Below are 15,428 nucleotides of genomic sequence, written 5' to 3'. Positions count from 1 at the left end.
ATGTGCAGCAGTATCAACCCCAATGTCCTGAGTCATCGAGAATTTCTGAACACGCTTTAGCAACGCAACAACCTCCTTTTCTAATTCCCCAAGCGAAGAAAAGGAGAAGGGAAGGAAACCATATTTAATTGTCTGATAACTAGATTCGTACTTGACCCGCTTTCAGTGAGCCGCATCAGCCACAACCCGTCCAAGAACAAAGTAAGATATTCCTGCCTGTGACAAAGGAGAAGACCCTTTCAAGTCAACACAGACATCGCGACCACGATCCTACGAATAAAGTAACACATCTGCAGGTCTGAGGGCCCCGTCGTTCCCTCCAGATAACCCAATGTCTACCTCTTTTATTGCCAAAATCCCAGATCAGGAGCAAATATCAACAAGGGTATCCCGAACCACATTTATGCTGATGTTTAATGTCCACAATACCAGCACACGACACCGCGAGATTATCGAAAATATCCCTAGTAAAAACCCTTGAACAAGCAGAGCACAGCGTCGAGACATAGAATAATGGAACACCCAACAGGTAGCACAAAACACATCGGTATGTCTTTGCGTCCATCGTCTGACCCAGGCCCAAAATCGGGACCCCCCGAAGCCAAGTAGAGGTGTGATCTCCTTGCTGCAATTTTCACAATGCTGATTGTCGGGAGATAAAGAAAAGGCGGATTCTGCAGAAGCGGTAACCTTTGTGAAATATATATCTGCCAATTTCTTCATGAGTTTAAGGGCAGCGACCTCACTAGGATTATACAAAATGTCAGACTCCACTATTCCATTAAACAGAATCAATGCATCTTCAAAGGCTCGACCAAGACCAACAATGCCATTGTTATTATTATTAGGGTATTTTGATTTTTACCACCTTCAAATAACCAAATAATTGAATTTACCACCTCCAAAAAAAAAAGATTTACTTTACCACCACCAAAATTTCCAAAAAATCGATTTTACCACCAACTACCAGATTCCGTCCATGAATCCGTTAGTAGGGCCCACATTTTTGACGTTTCTTCTTCATCTTCCCCGATCTTCCATGTCAACCAACCAACAACGAAATCAACTACCTCGGTTGGTCGGAATTTCGTGTGGGTTTCGCGTCTGGGTGGTGGTGGTTTCGAGTCGCGATGGTTTCGCGTCTGGCTGGCGTGGTTTCTGGTGGGTGGTGGTGGTTTTGAGTCGGGGTGGTTTCGCGTCTGGGTGGCGGTTGTTTCTGGTCTGGGTTTGGATGGTGGTGGGGTTGGTCGTAGCTGTTAGGTGGTGGCTAGGGTTTTGAGGTCGGAAATTGGTGGAAAGGGGTAGAAATCGGTGCGGCTGTGGTGTGCGGTGCTGTGGTAGCGATTAGGTGGTGGGTTGGTCGTAGCTATTAGGTGTTGACTAGGGTTTTGAGGTCGGAAATTGGTGGAAAGGGGGTCGAAATCGGCGCGGCTGTGGTGTGCGGTGCGGTGGTAGCGGTTAGGTGGTGGGTTGGTCGTAGCTATTAGGTGTTGACTAGGGTTTTGAGGTCGGAAATTGGTGGAAAGGGGGTCGAAATCGGCGCGGCTGTGGTGTGCGGTGCGGTGGTAGCGGTTAGGTGGTGGGGTTGGTCGTAGCTGTTAGGTGGTGGCTAGGGTTTTGAGGTCGAAATCGGTGTGGTGGCTGTGGGTCCCGACGGTGGCTGGTAGCGGTTAGGTGGTGGGGGCTGGTTGTAACGGTTAGGTGGTGGGGCTGGTTGTAGCCGGTCCGGCGGTGGGGGTCCCGACGGTGGCAGCAACCATCGGTTGCTTGATGGGGATTTTTTATTTTTTATTTTGTTTTTTTTATTTATTTTTTTAAAACTTAACCAATAATATGGCGACACGTGTGCAAGGTAGGCCCCACTAACGGATTTTTGGACGGAATCCGTTAGTTGGAGGTGATTGGTGGTAAAACTGATGTTTAATTTTTTTATGAGGTGGTAAAGTAAATCTTTTTTTTTTGGAGGTGGTAAATTCAATTATTTGGTTATTTGAAGGTGGTAAAAATCAAAATACCCTTATTATTATTATTATTATTATTATTATTAGGAAAAATTGCATTAAATAATACGACCTTTGCTCCGTCCGCTAAAAACAAGTTGACATTTTGTTTATTTCAGAATAATACGACCTTTAGGGGTACTCCGCTTTAAACAAGTTATGACCCGTTATTAACTTGATTAACAGGTTATATGGACACGTGTCATTGTTTGATTGGTTTGAAATTTTATTTGTTTTTAAATTTTTTTTAATGTTTTTAATTTTTAAAAGATTATTAATTTTTTTATTTTATTTTTTTAAAAAAAAAATCCCCCACCCACCATCTTCCCCAACAGCCACCTCCGACGCCGGCCACGCCCAGATCTCCTTCCTCCGGCGCCGGCGTCGACCCCCCTCCCTCGCTGCCCCTTATTCCTAGCCACTAATGCCTCCTTTTCTCCACCATTGCTGCCACCACACTCTCCCATGACCACCACGAATGCCCTCTCCTTGCGCAGCCACACCACCCACATCCCCTCCCTGCCAGCCATCGACACTTTCCCCTTCCCTTGCTGCCTAGCCCAAAAACCTTATCCCTCCCCTTTCCCAGCCAGAAACCACCACCCTCCCCTTGCCCAGCCTCGAAATTGTCGCACCTTACCCAGCCTCGAAATCGCCGCACCTTGCCCAGCCTTGAAACCATCCTCTCTCACCTTCCTTAGCCACGAAACTACGCCCTTCGATCCCGTCAATTAACCACGAAATCGCCGAGTTGCTGCGATGAAGGCTGGCTGGGTGGTTGTGGTAGGAAAGCTAGGCGTCGGCGAGGGAGAAGGGTTTTAGGGAGGGGATTGGTGGTTCAAGGGAGGAGGACCGGCGCCGAGGGCTTGCCGGGGAAGAGGAAGGTCGCCGGGGAAGGGGAAAGGGTGGCTGGTGGTGGAGGTGGGTATTTTTTTTTTAAGATTTTAATTATTAATTAACCATAATTAAAGTCTTAATTAAGAGTTAATTAAATTATTAAACAAATTTATTGAAAATTTTAACCGGTTATTCAGGTTGGAGGTAAAATAACTTGTTTAAAGCGGACACCCCCTAAAGTTCGTATTATTCTGAAATAAACAAAAGTTCAACTTGTTTTTAGCGGACGGGGTAAAGGTCGTATTATTTAAAGCATTTTTTCCTTATTATTATTATTATTATTATTATTATTATTATTATTATTATTATTATTAATAAACATGGTGGTGGGTTACACATTAATAGATGTGGGAAGGAGAAGAGTTGAGGAGAGAAATTTGCTGAGGGATGGGGGTAGTGGTTTCCGGTGGAGGTTTCATAAAGTTAGGGCTGAGGTTTAGGTTGGGAGGGCAGTGATCTTTAGTACAGTGGTGGTTTTGTGGGGTGAATGGTTGTTTCAAGGAGGAGGGTGGAGGTGTGTTAAAGGTACGGTGTTTTACTGATTTGAGGTGGTTTGAAGATAATGAGGGATTTATTGGAGAATTGAAATAAGTAAACAGGAGGGTGAATAATGGGCAAGTAATTGTTTGGTTAAATCACACAATTAGTAAAAAAAAATGTTGTACATCAAAAGTAAATAAAATCAGTAAATACAGATTAAATAAGTAAATAAAATCACCCTTTAAACTAGCTATTAGGGCTAAGGCATTGTTTAGTTCAACTTAATTTTACTTATTTCGGATTAAATAAGATCTAATTCAGATCAGATCAGATAAAATAAGTTCAGATCAGATCATCGTTTTATGTGCAATTTTTTATCGCTAAATATCTTTAATTTCATAATTTAAAAATTTATGAAAACTACATATTAATAAGATACACATTATTATAAATCTAACTAGACCCCACTTGATGTAGTTTTTCCTTATAGATTATCGTACACTTAAGGTCAAAGTTTGGTCAAATCAGACTATCAGATCAGATCAAACCAGATAAGATAAGTTTAGATAAGCAAAAAAAAGGTGAACTAAACAAGCCTAAGAATAAGCATTTGGTATCTTTCATAATTTGATATTAATTTAAGAATGCATGACAAAATTATGCGCAAAACAATGTAATAAATGTTATATTTTCATTTATTTTATTTCCATTTTAAGTTTCTTATATAAAGCCATAAGGGTTATGGCCTTATATGGAAAAGTTAGCGTTAGCGGGTAGCTTTTAGCGGTTGAATAGCGGGTACCTGTTAAGGTAGCGACTAGCTATCAATTAGTAGTGGGTAGAGATTAGCTGTCAAAGTAACAGTTGATAGTATGGGTGTTTGGCAAAAGTAGCGGTTGTATTACTAAAATATATTAATAATAATATAAATTGTTATTTAAAAAAAGTAACAAAAAATTAACAAACGCTACCCTTTACTCTTAAACGCTACTAGTTTTAACGTTTGGAAAAAGCTACCTAAACGCTACCTCTGATTTACCTCTACCGCTAATTGCTACTCACACCGCTACCTTACTAAACCCTCTTATTTTTTTCTCTAGTAGTGTTTTTACAGGTCGAAACGCTAATCACTACCTCAAACGCTACCACCAAATAGGGCCTATGTATAGCATTGTACATTTGTACTCCCTCCGTCCCACAATAACTGAGACATTGGACTTTGTTTCACTACTCATATTTAACTTTGACTATAGTTTTTACTAACATAATAAAACATATTTTATCATAAAATATGGTGTTAGATAGGTATTTATACTAAGTATCATAATATAACATTTTTTATAGTTTCATTAATATTTATTTTAGAAAAATAAAGTCAAACTAGTGCATCGGGATGCTTGCAAAGTTTGACAAAGTGAGTATATTTCCTTTGTTTTATACTTGTAATAGTTACCTAAGTTTATATTTTCCCTATTTTATAATAGCCAACTCGTTTCATATATATTTATTACAACAAATAAAAAAATAATAATTTTATTTCTCATCAAACCATCATATCTCAAAATCAACAATTTACATAATCAATCAATAACTTAATACTAAAACAGACACATGTCACATTCTGGTACTGTTTTTTCCCTCCAAAACTCCCCCTTCCTTTTTAACCTTTTTTTTTTTTTTTTTTTTTTTTTTTTTTTTTTGAATATTTGATACAACTATATATATATTATTCCAAATCTTGTACTATATTATCTTTATGACAAATTTATTCCTTTTTATTTGGTGCTCATAATTCTTCCATAACATTTACCTAAAACTTCATATCAACTCCTTTATAATTATCTTTTAAATGAAGTATTATTAGATTTTGCCAAAAAAAAAAAAAAAAAGAGTAATAATAAAATTGATTCATATAATTGATTAATTACTTTAAAACATCAATTAATTTTATTTTTTTCAAATACCTCCAATATTTTATTTCAATTTAAATATTAACTCTACATTCAAATTAATGACAATTTAGCTTCTAAGAATTTACTACTACGCATTTATTATCACAAATTAAGAACTTATGGAGTATTGAATCACTATAAAATAAATGTTGTTGTGTTCGACAACTATATCATATGTCTAATTGTAGGAAAATGTAAAATATCAATTAATTTTTTTGTAAATTACTTAATTAAAAAATCAATATCTTAGTAAATACAAAAAAAAAAAAAAATTATTATCTTTTGCACACTTGATTGAGATGATATATTTAATTTATTACATTCGACATTCATAAATAATTTGCATACTAAAAGACACGCCGGTCATAGTGACAAATGACATCTCCTTCTACATTTTTTTTGGATAAATATTTATTATCTACAAATAAACTTTAGAGGCACAAAAATGATCAAACTACGACAATTGGAAAGCTTTTAACATATTTGTATTTAATAACAAAGAACAATAAACGCTTTAATTTGCCAAATGTTTTTATTTTACTTTTATCTAAAACATGAGTTATATATTAAACTTTTGTTTGCCTCATATAGATTATGACATTTCTACATATTTGATGTCTATATTTTATTAAATTTTATTTGTTAAATATAACTAATTTTTTTTAAAAAATTTAGAATTACCGTGTATATGACAAGTGGCTAAGCTAGTAACATCATTATTATTCAATGATCACAGCTTCAACGTGACCATGAACAGTCAACAACAGCAATGAAAAAGTATTACTACACCTCACAATCACAATCATACACACCCACGTTCAACTTTCACACCTTTTCTATCTCCTATAAATTCAATCTCCATTTTCAACCCAAATTAAGTTATTTCATTATTACCCACTTTCAGAAACTTCTAGAAAAAAATCAGAGCAACAATGGCGGAAGTAGAAGAAGTGAGCAACAAACAAGTAATCTTAATAGACTACGTTGTTGGGTTCCAAAGAATCAGACATGGAGTTCAAACCTTCAAAGATTAACCTTAAACTTCCAGAAGATTCTAGTGGGATTCTTCTTAAGAATCTCTACCTGTCTTGTGATCCTTACATGAGAAGTCGTATGACCAACCGTGATCGCGCTTCTTATGTTGATTCTTTCGTACCTGGATCGGTATAATTCATTTTGATTAAACCCATTTCGATTTTTGATTGATTGATGTTTTGATATTTGCTGTGATTAGTTTAGAATTGTTGATTAATTATCTGATTAGTTGTTGTTTAGTGTTGTTGGCATTTGTTTTTGGAGTTTATGAGTTGATTTCTTATCTGTAAATCTGTAATTACTGTTTTGTGGTAGGGTAATGTAGTATTAATCTCTAATTCAAGGAATAGGACAGAGTAGAAATAAATTCCTAGTTATTATTTGAGTGTTTATGCAATTTGATTATATTGTATGCTAAAGTATTAATTAGTGTTGGTTTATTGGCAAGAATATTTTGTTGGAATAAGTGGCATGTGCTGTTAGGTAGGTAATTTGCACTATTTGGATTTATAATTGAAGTGCTAAATAGGCATTTGGAAGGTTAAATCATTAAATCAAATGATGTGGGACAATTTGTTACTCCATCCCATAATATAATGTCTATGTTCATTTATTTTGCTTGTTGAAAACACGACTTTGACCATCAACTTCTGTACCTAAACAAAAATTATGAAAATATATTTTAAATTACACATTTAGACGTATCCATAAATATGACTGTTTTTTGTAAACATTAAAGACAATTTGTGATCATTGATCAAAGTTTTTAAAGTTTGGCCATAAAAATAGAGAGATATTCCGTAGTTTTCACCAGGGGAGGTAAGTAATAAGCTTAGCTTGCATGTTCTTTCCAAACCATTTTCACATGGAAAGAATTTGTAACTATGTTACTATGTTAGCATACCTACAGGGCTACAGAAACAGATTTTGGTACTTTTTCTAGGTTGAGAAAGTAGTGATAGAGATTTGTAAGTTTGACATGAATATTGGTCTGTTAACTAAGATGCTGAATATTTTCAGCCCATCATCGGATATAGAGTGTCCAAAGTACTGGATTCTCGGCATCCTAACTTCAAGGCAGGCGACCTTGTACGGGGATTTACTGGATGGGAAGAATATAGTCTTGTTTCATCACCACAACTTTCCTTTAAAATCGAGCATACAGATGTAGTGTTTTTCTTATGAAACAATTTATGTCATTTGATATGTTTGTCCTATATCAATCTGTAGGCATGCCTGGCATTACAGCCTATGCAGGCTTGTATGAGATTGGATCTGCTAAGAAGGGAGATCGTGTCTTTGTCTCTGCGGCATCTGGTGCTGTTGGGCAATTAGTTGGACTACTCGCAAAATTAACTGGTTGCTATGTTGTGGGAAGTGCTGGTAGCAAAGAGAAGGTGATTTTCTTACTCTGAATTTGCTTGTTACCGTGACATCCTTTCATGTTATATAATCTTAGCACCAAGGATTCTTATTGACAAACAGAGAGATTTAAATGGTAGTCTGATACCATTATACATCACTTGATTTTTGAAGGATAGCTAATGGAATTCAGTTGCTCTATCTTTTTTCAGGTTTATTTACAAAATTAATGTTCATATAACTTTGCAATTATAAATCTGTTTCTGCTTTTGGATTTATCTGGTTGTAACTTGCTCTCATAACTTCCTATGTTAGGTTGATTTATTGAAAAACAAATTTGGATTTGATGAAACCTTTAATTACAAGGAAGAGGAAGACTTAGATGCGACCTTAAGGAGGTGAGTATGTATACGTACTGCAAACATGTCCAATGTCTTAGGCCAAATATTCAACTTTGTGCAAAATGAACGTCTAAATGACCATTGCCAATAATGCTAAAGGAACAGTCATAATACTAGCTAGCTGATATATCTTGCTTTGTTTAGGTATTTTCCGGAAGGCATTGACATCTATTTCGAGAATGTTGGAAGGAAGATGCTTGACGCAGTTCTATTGAACATGAGACTTCATGGCCGAATCCCAGTCTGTGGATTGATCTCACAGTAAAATCTCCAACAGCCCGAGGGAGTTTACAATTTGTCCAATATTATAACTAAACGCATTCGTATGGAAGGATTAATAGGTTTCGATCATTATCATCTTTTCCCTAATTACTTGGAAATGATCCTACCATACATTAGGGAAGGCAAAATTTCATATGCTGAAGATGTTGCTGAAGGCCTAGAGAGCGCTCCTTCTGCCTTGATTGGGATCTTCTCTGGGCGTAATGTTGGGAAGCAACTCGTCGTTGTGGCTCATGACTGACGTTAAATGAGCCGTGAGTATGTCGTGTTGAGCATGATGATGTCTACGGAGTTGGGTGCTTTCTACTCTTGAAAGACAGTTATGGATATTTAAGATACTTACTTAGCTTAGAATTATGCACTTTTCCTTTTTGCATGTCTTTTGTTACTTGTATACTTTTGTGTGTGTTTTTTGGTTTGACTAGGCTTCTCATTGTACATCCTTATTCGTTAACATTGGTAAATGTTAAACATGTATGTATAGTCCCTTCATGTCTATTTAATTGACTTCTTTTCTTATATAGAGTCTTAATTTTGTTGATAAACTTATCTTTTTTTCATACATGGTATAATAAATAAAAAAATATAATAAAAATAATAAATACTCATTACCCACTAACGGACGAACCATATTAAAATTTTACTTCACTACCTAACTACGACAAAAAAATACATAAGAAGTCAATTAAATTTGCCTAAAATTTTGTGATTATCAAAGTGTGTCAACTAAATAATACTTTGGGTCAATCAAAGTGTATCAACTAAATAAAGTCAAAAAGCATTAATCGTAAATAATTTACAACTCTCTCAAATTGTGGATAGTGATGCAAGATTCCACCAAGAACATCAAAATAAAACACAAGGGATATTTGAAACTACCTTTTTTGCTCAACAGTATTGAGCAAACTTGTCTGCATTTTTATTTAAAAATTTATTGGATAGTCCTATAAGGTTAAAAAAGAGGTTAACCCGTTAAGGTTCGATCTAACCCGCCTACCTAATACACATTAAGAGGTGACCCAATACGACCTATTTCGCTAACAAAGTGGGCTAGATTTGATCCAGCTCTCAACAGGCGGGCCAACAAGCCAAGTCTAGCCTGTACTTGACTACAAGGAAACCATTTTGAATGATAAACCAGTACCCTCAAGTTTTTCGTGCATGAGATTATTCATCCTTTCTACCATTAAGGGTGTTAAATGATGGGTCCAATCCCCAACTTCCCCCTTCCTAAAATAGCTATTTTTCTCAAAGTACTTGTTAATCACCCCACTTTTGTTAACATCTAATTCTCTTAGATTATTAATACTACACATCTCTATTATATCTTCTATTACACCTTCACTATCTTCCTTTAAAGAAAATGGTACACCTACAAACTCGGCCAACCTCTTGACATATAATTTGGGATCTTCCTTCAAATCCTCGTACTCGAAAAATAACACCTTATCAGGCCGCTCTAAACTCTGCTTCCAGTATCCAACGACGTGCTCAAAAAAGGGCCCATGTGGCATCCTCCCGGCATAAAAATCCTCAAAGAAGTCCTCCATACGAAGATGAAAATCTTGACCTTCCATCTTTTTCATCATTTTTATAGAAAAGTAATACAACGAAACGAGCGTGTCTAAGGGATTCCGACCAATGTACAAAACCCGACACCCCGAAGCCATAATAGACTCTGGAAGAGAAGTGTAAGGCAAGTGGGTGTGGAGAAGCCTCGGCGAAGGAAGCTCATCAAGATGTTGAGGCCGAGGATACTCGAAAGCGTTGCCATAAACATCAACCTCTAACCGATACACAAGCTCATGCGGATGATGTTTGAGCAAAGGGGTTTGATCTTTAGGGTAACGAAAACGATTAACGACGGAAAAGAGTAACGATTTTAACCAAGTGGTGCCTGTTTTAGGGAAGCTAGCTATGATAATATCGGTGTTTCGAGCTCGAAAGTGTCGTTGAAACATAAGGGTGCTCTTAAGGTAGTTTTTTATATTGGGATGCCAAAAACCTTGATAGTTTACTAGTTCAAGTTTGTTACTCATAATTGTTACCTTAGGAAGGTTTTGCATAAGTTGTTGAACTTCTTGGTCACTCACTACCTCTTGTATATCCTCCTTCCCTTGATTTTCATTCATTTTGATAGGTTTTTGGTTTGATTTATGAAAAAAGGATGGTATAGTATAGTTGTTGATGAAGTTAATGTAACAAAGTTTTGATATAGCAACAACATGAAGTTAGTGTATTATATTGTAGAATTACTAGCCATATATACAACTAGAGTTAGTTCCACTTGTCCAAAAGGTAGGTACGCCGACATAGTGATCTTTAATTTGGTGTATACTTTTGTAATGCTCCAGTTGTCAATTAAGAGGAGTTGATAAGTGTAACACCGAGCATGGAGGGCAATGGTTATTATTAGCATATCATTAATACAAAAAATTAATAAGTTAATTAGTTAAGTTAATAGATCTGCTTAATCGGTGTTAATGCACATAACACTCCTCCAAGTGTTGATCGGTTAAATTAGAAATTAGAATACCATCCCAAATATTTTAACTAGCTAAAAGCTAAACTAGTTTGGCGTGTACCGCAATTTCTACCCTACTATTGGAGTATCGTGAGCATGATACTCCAGGGTCAAATGACGTCATTTATTTGCCTGGACATTAGGTACATAGTCAGCATCCCTCTATTATCCCTTCCTCTTCCCTATTTTCCCCGTTTTCTTCCTGCTATACTTAGTTTCCTCTATTTTCTTTCAATTTCTGTGAATTTAATTAATTTTTTCTTCCAAATGCAATTTCTGTAACTTAAAAACAACACTTGTTTAAAATAGAATAACATAAGATATGATTTACTTGAATATCACATGTTTAAAACAAAATAACAATAGACTTTAATAGAATAACATCAATTTGTGTAAGAAGTAACACAAAGTTTAACCTAAAATAACACATAACTTGATAATTGAATAACTTAAACTTCTACTGAAAATAACATAAGACGATATTAAACAAAATAAACTTAACCCAAAGGTTAAGTAGAATAACAAAAGGATAAATTAAAATAACAAAACAACACAAAGTTAGGATTTCATTAAAATAACACATGATGAAAATAAAATAACATTAGGTTTAAAACAAAATATATCATCATTTATGAAACAAAATAACGGTGTTTTAGAAAAACATGAAATAATTCTGCCAAAACAAATCTACTTCCAAAGACTAAAACAATACATGATCAACCCAAAATTGAAGGTTTTATGTATTTGTCAAGTGCAATTACTAGATATATAGATGGATCAAATTATGGAGATAAGTAAGTTCGTTCTTTTGGGTCGTCGTATTATCATAGCTAGAGGTACTTAGATCTTTGGGCTAGTAAAATAACCTACGGCCCAATTGAACGGATCCTATAATTTAAGGTCACACAAAGGGGCTAGATTAAGCATAAGAGGAAGAGACCCATGATGGGCCTTCTCCCTCTAGGTGGCCGGCCATATGAGGAGTCATAAGGGGTTTGGGCTTTCCTTCCTAGTCTAATTATAATATGTTTATTATAAATAGACTAGGTGCCTAGGGTTGAACATAACATTCAGTGATCTTTTAATCAAACCCTAATTAGTAAACACTAACCAACCTCTCTTATACTCCCTCTCACTCTCGTCTGTCCCTCTTAGTGTGCGCCGATGGTGTGTGCACGGTGGTGGTGGTTCGTGGTGGCCGGTTGTCCGAAAAGGTGGTTACCGTGGTGTTTCCTCTTCATCCGACCAATCTAGTATTGGTGGACGGCTCATTCGAATCCCGTGGACTAAGTAGAGGAGCAATGCTTGGGGCTCTATTCTCTCTCTAATTGATAGTCAATCGCATCGTGGAAATCATGCGTCAAAGGTATGAATTATGTGATTCTTTATGTGTTATGCTTGTAGATCATGTTTAGGTGCGAACGAAAATGATTCGTGAAATTCCGCAATATAGTACCTAAAACCCTACAAAAATAACATTAGATTTTAAATAGAATAACATTAGATATTAAGCAAAATAACATGATTTAAAGAAAAATTATAACAAAACACATTTTAGAAATACAGATCTGACTTCACAGTAAAATAACAAAATATTCAATGCTGAATAACACAACCTAGAAACAAAATTGATCAAAATAACAAGTTTGGGACCAAAATTCAGCTAAATTTATCTATTCTTGAAATATATTCTACAGTAAAATGAAATAAATTTGTCAATTCCACTTATATCTAGTTCGAAAAAAATATTTTCGCAAATTAATATAGGTTTGATTTAGAAAAACTTATCTACAATTTTTGTATTTAAATATGCAATTCTTTCATCTAGTTCTTCATTATCATTTAATTGGTTTACCATATTTGCATGTTTTAATTGCAAATTTCATGTTATAAATGTACAATTGCGAAAAAACTTATAAAATTAAATAAATACTTACTTCTCTTGATGCACATTTCGGTAATTTATATTGGTTTTGGACATGATCTTGAAGTCGAATTTGGCCTTTAATGGACACCATTGAAGAATTTTGCAACACTAGTTCAAATGGAGATAGAGAAAGTGAAAGTAGTGGAGTAGAAATGAAATGATTTGATTTTTTTTCATCCACCTTTTTTTTATATACGAAGTTAGTTTCATGTTATTTGCTTTTCCTAAGTTGTAATTTTGTCAAATTTAGTCTTACATGATTTAAATTTGTTAGTTGGATTTTAATCCCATTTATTAGATTGGGTCTGGGCCTTGGAGTACAATACTAGGTACTCCATGAGTACCTAATACTAATTGTGGCATATACACACAATTTCATAATAAAAAACATAATTTGGGCTTTCACGATACTTTTGAATTTAAAGCATAAATGAATTAAATACTCCCTTTGTTCAACCGTTCATTTTTGTTATTTACTAGGTTAAGTCCCGTGCTATGCACGGTCATAATTACAGTTTACAACAAATAAATTATAAATAATGGTGTTAATTCAACAATAATTTATCTTAAAATAATATTTTTAACAAAATAACTTGAATTTTAATTTATACTAATACCAGATACGTAAAGGTTATTGAATTGAAATAGTAAAATAGAAATTAGAAGCTATAAGGTCTTATATAAATGAATGAAAATATTAGCTTAGGTTACTACCCATATACAAACTCATATACATTTGCCCTTTGTTGGCACACTTTGACCAACATTATATGAAATTTAGTTGAATTCATTTTACTTTAGGATAATTAGTATTCCGTAATCAACTTTTTTAAATATATTTTTAGTGAGTAGTAGGGGTTTTTAAATTGATTTATTTATTTATTTATTTTAATAATCACATAAATGTTTATAGTAATTAGATTGAATTTTCCAATATATATGATTTTGTTCGGTTGTTCTCATAAAAGTTTTATATAATTTTAAGATTTATACAAAGTATGCCACCAAAATTATTTTTCTTTTTTAATTATAATAAATTTTATTGTCAAATGATAAAAGTTGGAGAAAAAAATATGATAATATTATTATAATCTTGGATAATAATATATTACAATACATTACAATACCTTATTTTAATCTATGTTAGTATTTTTGTAACTAAAAGTTTCCTACTATATACACTAGAATATATGTAAAAAAAAAATTAATTGATATAATTGGATTAAATACGTTATCAAAAAGGAAATAAGTATTATTGTAGGTTATAAAATGGATGTCATTAAAATTTGGAGAGGAAAAAAAAACAAAAAAAAAGGCGAGAAATTTTTAACCAGAAAATGACAAGTGTCATTTCTGATTTCGCCTTTAATATAAAGTTATTGATGTTTTTATTATTCCCCTTTATTTTTTACGTTTCTTTTATAAAATACACAACATTCCAATTTTATCTCTACTTTCTCACAAAAATATGTGTTTATCTATATATTTACTGAAATCAAAGTTTTAAAATATTTTAATTGTTTAGGCCAATTATTTTTGTTGTATCTCCTAAGGCTCCCCTTAGAGATGCACATGGGTCATGTAAGCACAAAAGTCAGTTAGACATGACACAAAAATTATCTGACCAGACACAAGCCTATCACAAGCCTAGCACGACATGAGAGGCAAGCCGGTAGGCCATTGGCCGTGCATTGACATTATTTTTCAAATTTGGCATAAACTCAACACGAGCATGACGGGCCTCCCAATGTCGGCTCACTTATTTTTTCCCCCAATTTAATACGGAGTAAAATAAAAACTATAAACGCCAGCTAGCACGACATGACATATGGATAGGGTCATGCATAGGTTTCAATTTAAAAGATCGCCACAAGCCTGACACAACACAAAAAGCACCATTTTTCCATACACCAGCTTCACTTTTAACTTCAACAATTCAATAAAATCAACTCACTACACTTTTTCTTAGCTTTGTGACATGAAGAGCATTTAAAATAGTGGATTGTTAAACACCGTCATAAAAAATGATCACCACCGCCATCATTTGGTGTAAATGGACAACCATGCCCTTACTACTTCACCACCCCGCCCTTATCCTCCCCGGCGACCCACCATCCCTTCCGACCGGCGACGACCACCACCACCCTGACCGGCGACCCACCACATCACCCTCTATAACGACCCACCATGCCCTTAATTACTACTTCACCACCCCACCCTTATCCTCCCCGGCAACCCACCATCCCTTCCAACCAGCGACGACCACCACCACCCTGACCGGCGACCCACCACATCACCCTCTATAATGACCCACCACATCCCCCTCTATGACGACCCACCACTTTCCCTCGCCGGCGGGAAGGTGGCGGCTTTTTTTTATTTTGGGCAACCGCGATAATTGGAGCCCAAAACCGTTTACCATGTGCGGTAACCAGAGCCCAAAATCGGTTACCGTGCGCGGTAACCGATTTTAGGCTCCGGTTACCACGCACGGTAACCAGTTTTGGGCTCCGGTTACCATGGTTGGTAACCGATTTCCATGGTAACCGGAGCCCAAAACTGATTACC

At 35.2% G+C, this 15,428-nt stretch overlaps 1 protein-coding gene and 1 pseudogene across 1 annotated transcript; one reads left to right on the top strand and one right to left on the bottom strand.

The window, feature by feature from the left end:
• Positions 1–6,023: 6,023 nt before the first annotated feature.
• Positions 6,024–9,090, top strand: LOC110717767 (annotated as a pseudogene).
• A 101-nt stretch (positions 9,091–9,191) lies between these two features.
• On the bottom strand, positions 9,192–10,640 carry LOC110718008 (flavonol sulfotransferase-like; the record flags this gene model as incomplete). The annotated part of the gene is made up of 1 exon (XM_021896810.1): positions 9,192–10,640. A coding segment is annotated over one exon (1,122 nt), but the record flags the coding sequence as incomplete, so codon positions are not given.
• Positions 10,641–15,428: the final 4,788 nt, after the last annotated feature.

This window comes from Chenopodium quinoa, unplaced genomic scaffold, assembly GCF_001683475.1.
Source record: "Chenopodium quinoa cultivar QQ74 unplaced genomic scaffold, ASM168347v1, whole genome shotgun sequence".
NCBI classification, from domain to species: Eukaryota; Viridiplantae; Streptophyta; class Magnoliopsida; order Caryophyllales; family Amaranthaceae; genus Chenopodium; species Chenopodium quinoa.
Note: the sequence above shows the minus strand (reverse complement) of the source record. Positions and strands in the feature narration are given on the sequence as shown.